Source organism: Myotis lucifugus, unplaced genomic scaffold (assembly GCF_000147115.1).
Source record: "Myotis lucifugus unplaced genomic scaffold, Myoluc2.0 scaffold_14, whole genome shotgun sequence".
NCBI lineage: Eukaryota > Metazoa > Chordata > Mammalia > Chiroptera > Vespertilionidae > Myotis > Myotis lucifugus.
This window is the reverse complement of record NW_005871062.1, coordinates 8,489,311-8,498,500: the sequence shown is the minus strand read 5'-3', so window position 1 is coordinate 8,498,500 and position 9,190 is coordinate 8,489,311. Positions and strand designations below refer to the sequence as shown.

Genomic DNA, 9,190 nt, shown 5'->3' with positions numbered 1-9,190 from the left:
CTATGACATATGTCTGCTATTTTTTTTCCTATGGATTCTTCTAAGATTTTTATGGATTCCTGTTTTTTGTTTAAGTCCTTAATCCATTTTGAGTTTATTTTTGTGTATGGTATAAGTTGGTGGTCTAGTTTCATTTTTTTTGCATGTATCTGTCCAATTTCCCCAACACCATTTATTGAAGAGACTGTCTTGATTCCATTGTATGCTCTTGCCTCTTTTGTCAAATATTAATTGAGCATACTAGGTAATGGCTTGGGTCAATTTCTGGGTTCTCTGTTCTGTTCCATTGGTCTATGTGTCTGCTCTTATGCCAGCACCACACAGTTTTGAGAACAGTGGCTTTGTAATACAACTTGATATCTGGCATTGTGATCCCTCCAACTTTGTTCTTCTTTCTCAGGATTGCTGCAGCTATTTGGGATCTTTTATTATTCCAGATGAATTTTTGGAGAGTTTTTTCTAGTTCTGTGAAATATGCCTTTGGTATTTTAATGGGGATTGCATTGAATTTGTAGATTGTTTTGGGTAGTATGGACATTTTAATGATGTTGATTCTACCAATCCAACAACACGGTATATTCTTTCATTTGTTTATGTCTTCCTCTATCTCTTTTTTCAGTGTCCTGTAGTTTTCCAAGTACAGGTCTTTTACCTCCTTAGTTAAGTTTATTTGTAGGTATATTAGTTTTTTTGTTGCAATGGTAAATGGGATTTCTTTTTTAGTTTCTCTTTCTGTAAGTTCATTATTGGTGTATAAAAAAGCCATAGATTTATGGGTGTTAATTTTGTATCCTGCTACATTGCCAAAGTCATTTATTAAGTCTAGTAGTTTTTGATGGAGTCTTTAGAGTTTTCTATGAACAATATTATGTCATCTGTGAATAATGACAGTTTTACTTCTTTTCTAATTTGGATGCCTTTTATTTCTTCTTTTTGTCTGATTGCTATGGCTAGTACTTCTAATACTATGTCAAACAGCAGTGGTAAAAGTGGGCATCCCTGTCTTGTTCCTGTTCTTAGGGGAAACGGTTTTAGTTTTTGCCCATTGAGTATGATGTTGGCTGTAGGCTTTTCATATATGGCCTTTATCATGTAGATATGCTCCATTTATTCCCACTTTGCTAAGAGTTTTTATCAAAAATGGGTGTTGGATTTTGTCGAATGCTTTTTCTGCGTCTATTGATATATCATGTGATTTTTGTCTTTCAATTTGTTTATGTGATGTTTCACATTTATTGATTTGCTAATAATTTACCAGCCTTGCATCCCTGGAATAAACCCCACTTGATCATGGTGTATGATCTTTTTAATACATTGCTGGATGTGATTTGATAATATTTTGTTGAGGGTTTTAGTATCTATGTTCATTGGGGATATTGGCCTGTAATTTTCTTTCTTTGTAGTGTCTTTATCTGGTTTTAGAATTAGGATAATTCTGGCCTCATAAAAAGAGTTTGGAAGTGTTCCTTCCTCTTGGATTTTCTGAAATAGTTTGAGGAGTATAGGTGTTAGTTCTTTGAATGTTTGGTAAAACTTCCCTGTGAAGCCATCTGGACCTGGGTTTTTTTTTGGTGGGAGTTTTTTTTTATTACTGTTCCTATTTCATCAGTTGTTATTGGCCTATTCAGGTTTTCTGATTCCTTCTGATTCAGTTTTGGGAGATTATATTTTTCTCAGAAGTTTTCCATTTTGTCCCCTATGTCCAGTTTGTTGGCATATAGTTATTCATAGTATTTTCTTACAATCCTTTGTATTTCTGTGGTGTCAGTGGTTACTTCTCCAGTTTTGTTTCTGATTTTATTTATTTGAGTCCTCTGTCTTTGTTTCTTGATGAGTCTAGCTAATGGTTCATCAATTTTGTTTATCCTTTCAAAGAACCAACTCTTGGTTTCATTGATTTTTTTGTATTGTTTTTTAGTCTCTATGTTATTTATTTCTTCAGTCAATCAATGTTGTTGTTTCTTTTCTTTCTTTTTAAAAATTCTCTATTGTTTAAAGTTGAAGTTTCTATCTCTCTCTCCCTCTCCCTTCCTCTCTCTCTAAAATCAATAAAAACGTGCTTTCAGAAATGTTCCTTAAATTTTTTTAAAAAGTGTTTCCCTTGGGAAAAGGTTTGAATAATGATAGGTAGGATAATCCCTGGATAGGTAGCTCTGTTGATTAGAGCATTGTCCCAATACACCAAGGTTGTGAGTTCAATCCCAGATCAGGGCACACACAAAAAGCAACCAATGGATACATAACTAAATGGAACAACAAATCAATGTCTCTCTCTCTCTCTCTCTCATGAATAAATAAAAATATTTTTAAAAAAGAATTAGGGATAACAAAGATTTTTTTATTTTACATATTTCATAATATCCTGTGTTCTTTTAACTTTGTATAGAGATTATATTTATAACTAAAAATTGTATAATTAAAATAACTCAAATTTGAAAATAAAACCTTATTAAAAAATCCAAACAAACCTCAACATTCATAAAGCTTATATGGCTTCTAGTAATACCCCTCAAAAATAGAGGTTGTAATAAGCATTCAATTCAGTGGAGGAAAACAATACCTGTATGTACAGAATAATCACAATAATGTAAAAGCATATATATTATAGATGTTTAAATAGAAAAAGTCTATAAAGCAATATATAATTGTTCATGATTTTTCTCATTGTAGTAGAATTAGAGGTGAATTATTCTTTATACTTTTGTATTTTCCACATTTATAAACCTTAAGTGGCTTCTAGTAATACCCTTCAAAAATAGAGGTTGTAAGTAAACACTCAACCATAGTTGGGGGAAGCAAGCTTTAAAGAATAAAAATTCTGGCCCTAGCAGGTTTTGGTCAGTGGATAGAGCATTGGCCCATGGACTGAAGGGTTCCGGGTTAAATTCTGGTCAAGGGCATGTACCTTGGTTGCAGGCTCAATCGGGGACTCATGTGGGAGTGTGGGAGGCAACCAATTTATATGTCTCTCTGACATCGATGTTTCTCTCTCTCCCCCTCCCTTCCACACTCTCTAAAACTCAATGGAAAAATATCCTTGGATGAGGATTAACAACAACAACAAAAAGAATAAAAATTCTGTTCCTGACTTTTCTGATCCTATAGCCACGACACCCAGAAAGACCCTGCATGCCAGAAAGAATACATGGAGGTGAAGATCTATCTACCCCCAGCTGCCCTGATAACCATCTTGTGAAAAGTCACTAGTCCCCTCTCCATTCCACATCATTGGCCATTCTCTGGCTCAGGACTGCCAGGAAGCTTTCCCAAAGCCAGTAAGAAGCTTCACCAATATTAAACGTCACTTCCTAGTGAAAAGGAATATAATGGAGGGGGGCTTGCAACCCATTTTAGCATCTGGTTAAAACTGTAGTCTTACTTCCCCACTCTGACTGACTTGGGTGGAGCTGTGGAGCATGACCCCAAGGCCCTGCCAAGACTGATTTGGGCAGAGCTGCGGGGACACTCAGGTTCCTGTCACAGGAGGAGATATATAGGTCAGAGTCTCCCCACAAGTTCAGTTCAGACTTTGGATCCAGAATAACCCTGGAGTAGCAGATCTGCGAAATAAAGCTTATACTTTCCTCCCTCGGAGTGCTGGCTGATTGGTCTCCAGGGCATTCTGCTGCAACACTAGATCAGACAGTTCACCAGGACAGACTATCTCTCCTACTCACCATCATTCTGTCTCCTGACCATTGACACCCTAGCACTCTCACCGGCTCCCTGAGATGTCTGTCTCATCTGAAGCTACCCCAGAAACTGGATGGCATCACTAGCATTATGTCTGTATTTAAGATTCAATAAAGCAAGAGGAAGACAAGGCATGGCTCTCATGAGTACACCTAAGTCTTAGCAAAACAGTACTGCAGGAAAAGCTTATTCTCATCTTTGGTGGCTTTCCCCTGTCCCATCCCTTTCTCTTTACCAGCATTTGGTTTGCCCTGGGCTCTCCATATTGAACATAACCAATTCAGCAATAATTGAAAGACTTAATGAAGGAACTCAATTCATTGAAGCATAAAACAGTTTTTGTTTTAATCAATAGCATTCCCCCAACTCACCTTTGTGAGAGCCCCTTAATAACACCTTGGCCAGATTTCATACTATTCCTGTCATTGTAAGTTGTGCTGGGGTGGTATTGTTTGGGTATTTAAACACTATTGTTGTTAATATTAAAAGTTTGATATCAAACAACAGTCAAAATGTGTCTCTTCCACTCTTAGCACTCCCTAAGCCAATCTGTGACTCTGGGGGAGTGTGGTCTGCTTTTGGTGTGGTATGCCCTGCCCTTTCCCTCTCTCTTTGAACTCCTTATTCTCATCCTTGGTGGCTGTCTGGAGCCCCTGTAGTTCTCAATCTTGACTGCACATTTGAATCATCTTGGAGTTTCAAAACTACCAATGTCTGGGCTTAGTACCCAGAGATCATGGTTGAATTGCTCTCAGGGGAGGCCTGGACATAAGGACTTTTCAAAACTCCTCAGGCGATTCTAGCTAAGGCTGAGCACCATGGCTGTGGACACTTATAGACACTCACTACAGAGAAGAGAGCAGGGAGGGGGATGCTGTCTAAGTGTGAAGGGAATCTGGGCTGATTCCCTCTCGCCTGATGTTCCTGGGTTCTTCTGGTATAAAGGATCCATATAGGTATATTGGTTTCTTTGGAGGAATAGGGCTGAGGGATCAGTTTTATCCCAGCTCTGTGCCCCAATGCTGAGCTGCTCTCCCAATGGTGTATTCCCTCTAACCCCTTCTCTGGGATGGGTGGGCATCAAATGACTTGACTTCTACCCTCACCACAGTTCTCTTCCACAGGAACCAATATTTTTGGCATGTTTTAAGAGCCATGGAGAACTGGAATGATAGCTAGTGTCCTCACCTTATTCTCAGGCACAATCCTATCTAATAAAAGACAAAAAGGGTAATTAACCGTACCTCCGATATGCTTCCCATTGGCTAATCTGCGAGATATGAAAATTAACTGCCAACAAAGATGGCGGCTAATTTGTATACTGCAGGCAGGGTGGGACAGCGCAAGCCGCCATCCAGGCCCCCATATGTGACCTGGGGTCAGAGGCTCAGGCAAAGCAATTGCTGATTGCCTCGCTGGAGTCCTCGTCCGCCCACTGGAGACATGAGGCCCACTCCCATGTGCGATCCGGGGGCAGGCGGGGGCTGGGGGGAAGGCAAGCAGTGCCGATCACCTTGCCCAAGCCCTCGCCCCCGCCACTGGAGACAGGTCCCAATGCAACCTGGGGGTAAGCGGGGGCTGGGGTGAAAGCAAGCAGTGTCCATCTCCTCGCCAAGCCCTCGCCCACCCACCGGAGACAGGCGGCCCAATCCTGGGCGCCCCTTCCTGCTCGCAGCAGAGCCCAAGGAGTCTGCGAGCATCCTACCAGCCTTCCAAAGTGAAATAAAGTGCATTTCCTGTGAGGAGAAGCCCGGGCCGGGGGTGCGCGGACAGGCGCGGGGCCCTCCAAGCTTTGGTGGCTTCAGGCCCAGGCTATGCAGCCAGGCCACTCGGAGTGCTAGGAACCGGTGGGAACCAATGTGCCTAAGGCCGGCAGTACACGCTCTTCTGGCCAGTGCGGAGCTGTAGGCTCGGCCCGCCCCCATGTCCTCCGCACCGGGGTCACGCTCATACCGAGTGGCTACCAGCCTCCAGCCTGGCTCCCGCCTGGGGTCGGGGTCGGCGCCAAGCACAGGCGGAGGCCACAGGAAGAACCCCAAACCCTTAGCAGGACCGACCTCGGGCCCTGGAGGGAAGGAGGCCGTAGATGCCAGGAGAGCCTGAGAATAGGGAAATCCCAGGAGGAGGCACCTGGAAAGTGCAGTGAATTGCAGGAGAGGGTGGAACAGCCACACACTGGCAAACCCTGCCCGCCCTGGGTCAGTGATACAGGCCCCAAGTGCTCCTGGGCTTTGCCTTGCATCGCGGGGTCACACTGCCTATGGGCCGGGCAAGCAAGGGCCACCCCAACCTCTGAAGTTTCGCACAAAGGTGGGGAGGCCAGGTTCGGGTGGGTTTGTCAGGCCCAGGGAAGGCGCCTTCACTCTCTGCGCCAAGACGGTGGCCAAGGGGCCCTCCGGAGACCTGTGGTGACTGAACCCAAGCCAGACCGGAGTCCTGCTCACACTGAAGCGGCCTCCTCTCTCCTGCCCTGGAAGGTGGGAGGCCTGGCGGGATTCACAGGTAGAATGCAGACACTGATGGGTTCCAGACCCCTTTTCTTTGCACACACACACCACCCGCCCCGCCCCCTCCCCATCATTCTGTGAGGCTAAGGTTCCTGAGCCCAGATCCAAGGACTGCAAAGGAAACAATTCTCCAGGTGAGAACATGCAGGCAGGTGCCTCCTGCCAAGGTGGCCAAGTTTGACAAACAGCACCTCCTGGGGTGGGGAAAGCAGAGTGCCACGGAGCAGCGCCGGCTCCCAGCTACCCCGGGGGCAGGTGGCCACCGCGGCTCCCTGCTGGCCCCAACAGCTGGGCAGTGGCCCCTGCGTGTCTGGTGCACCTAGGCCTCGCTGACCTCGTGACCCCCAGAGCACGCACCCGCCTCCTTGTCCTAATTGCCTCTCCCCATTCCACACACACACACATGCATCTGCAAAGGCGGGAACAAGGCTCAGGTGGCCGAGTCCACGCCCTTGCTGGCGAAAGTCACACTCCAAGTGACCAGCTGTGTGAGGGGCAGTGGACACTCACTCGCTCACTCTCTCCCTGGAAAATCCAGGGCGCACCTCGGCTCCTGCAACATGCGGAATTAGAGATTGAACCGTTTATTGTCTCCTAACTTTTCTCTGGTTTCTTTGGTCACTCACTGTGACTGCCCCCACTGTTCTGAGTGGGCCCTGGGGGCTCCTCAGCCAGACCACAAATCCCCAAATCAAACACTTGCTTTCAGAAAGCTGGGCTTCTCTCAATGCACCTGGTAACCTAAAAGGTTGCCCCTCCGTGAAAAGCTCGAAGGAGCACCGAGCTGGGAAAGGACAGCTGGTGCGTGGCGGGGTCCCTGGGACCCAAAAAGGTGCAGAAAAAAAATTTTTTTTTAACACATTTCAATTTCAAGAAGTAAAAACAAAACCAAGAAAGAAAACCTACGCTTTCGGAGCCTGAACATCCACAGAGACCTCAGCGCGATCCCAAGCCACCGCCGGCCCCAGCGCGGGATCCGGGCCTGCCATCTGTGACCAGGGGAGATGGGGCAGACACTGCGGGATTGGGCGTGCCATCTGCCACCAGGTGAGCAGGCCTAAACCAGCAGGTGGTTATCTCCTGAGGGGTCCCAGACTGTGAGAGGGCACAGATTGGGCTGAGCACCCCTGCCCCTCGCCAGTGCACAATTTTTTGTGCACGGGGCTTCTAGTAATAATAATAATAACAAAAAACAATTGTCAATAGCATCATTTATTCAGCACCTGAATCTGTGTCAAGAATTGCATTATTTAGTTTATATGTTTTCTTATTAAGTTATTAAAACAATCCTGCCAGGAGGCATTAATCCCCATTTTATACATGAGGAAACAAAAAATCAGCCATTTCATAGCTTACCCAGCATCACACAGGAAGAGGGTAACAACAGAGTTGAAATTCAGTTCTGACTACAAAGCAACAACCTCTTAATCATTTTATTCTACCTGAACTCAGGTCCTCCCTTAAATAATATGGCTGTTTTCTGCTAAAGACCTCTAGTGCTATAATCCAACAAGGAGACCGATGGTGGCAATCCCTGGCTGAGACAGACCGCCAGATGGAGGAAAGTTACTTTACTGCTTACCCTACCCCCCACCACAATGAATGAGGCAGTGCTTATGGGCAAAAACACTTTGGACTTGGTACCTACTAGAAATATCCAGATTTTTGCAGCTCACAGTTTCACCCACTCATCAGAGGCATGTCTCAACTTTCTGTTCCCAGGACCCATTAATCATTTACAGCATGTTGATTGAGATTTTAACCTGGGGGTCAAGGTGAACAAACAGTTTACACAACAAAAATCTATAAAGACTGATTAATCAATAGTGTGTGTGTGTGTCTGTGTGTATGTTTAAAAAGTCTGTATAAAATTTTCTGCTGTGGTATACCATAGCAAGGGATGGTTTTCCCATTTTAACAAAATGAAGACATTTATTGCAGCTCAGCTTTTCATCCTTTGGATCACACTTAGATATTCCTATGCTGTGAGTCCCATAGACTGCAATGCTACTGAGCTCCTGGCTGGGAAAGCTCTAGATCTGATCAATAAAGGACGTTCGAATGGCTACCTTTTTCAGTTGCTGCGGGTCGCTGATGCCCACCTGGACAAAGCGGTAAGGAATTGCCAGTGGCAGAGCTAAGTTGGGAAACCATGCACCAGAGGCAAGTGTGACTCTAGCCACTAAGCCTACTGCTTTGCACAATGGAATGGCCTTGGTCAGGGTTTTCTGTTTGGTTTCTTCTGCTGCTCTAGAATGTTCTTATTTTTTTTTAAACTAACGTCTGTTATTAGTATGTCCGTAACTATGAATCAATCTGTGAATACTTATAAGCACTGACGTTGAGTGCAATCAAATGCAAAGTATTATAAAAGAAAAATTAGAATGAACTGTAAGCCTTGCCCTTAAGGAAATAAGAATCAGCTCACACATTTACACACACACACACACATACACACACACACACTGTATAAGGTAGGATATATTTAAGTGACCGAGTATTATAGATGCTGGACAATCTAATGAAAGGAGATCTATTACCATTGAATAAGAGAATGCTTCATTTGGGAAATCCAAATGAAGCAGATTTGAACAGGAATATGGGCTGGGTTAAAGGCATTCCAGGGAAATTCCAGGAATACCACCTCTATGTGAGTAAGAAATCAGTCAGGAGAGTATTAGGGAGTAATTAGACACAAGCCGGGGTATTCCGGAAGTTCTATGTGAGATTTGCACAGCAAGCAGGGTGGAAGAAATAATGTAGGCTTGTCCTGATGCAAAGCAAGCCTACTGTCCTCACTTTGATCAGCAATTTTCAACTGGTGTGCCACAGGAATTTTTAAAACATGCAATACCTGATTATTTAGTCAGGGTCACTGACCTCTTATTCCTTAGATTGTCAAATGGAAAAAGGGCAACAGCCCACATACCAAAGCCATACAATGTGAATGAATCAAAATTATACCTATTTTCTTTTTTGTCAGATCAGCA

General features: G+C 44.2%; 1 protein-coding gene across 1 annotated transcript in view; it reads left to right on the top strand.

Annotated features, from left to right (window-relative positions):
- Positions 1–8,122: 8,122 nt before the first annotated feature.
- The window catches only part of HRG (histidine rich glycoprotein), a 13,177-nt gene continuing 12,109 nt past the window's right edge, over positions 8,123–9,190 (top strand). The window contains exon 1 of the mRNA XM_006084804.3: positions 8,123–8,314. Within this exon, the coding sequence (XP_006084866.1) occupies positions 8,123–8,314 (192 nt within the window). The remainder of the gene's footprint in view (positions 8,315–9,190) is intronic.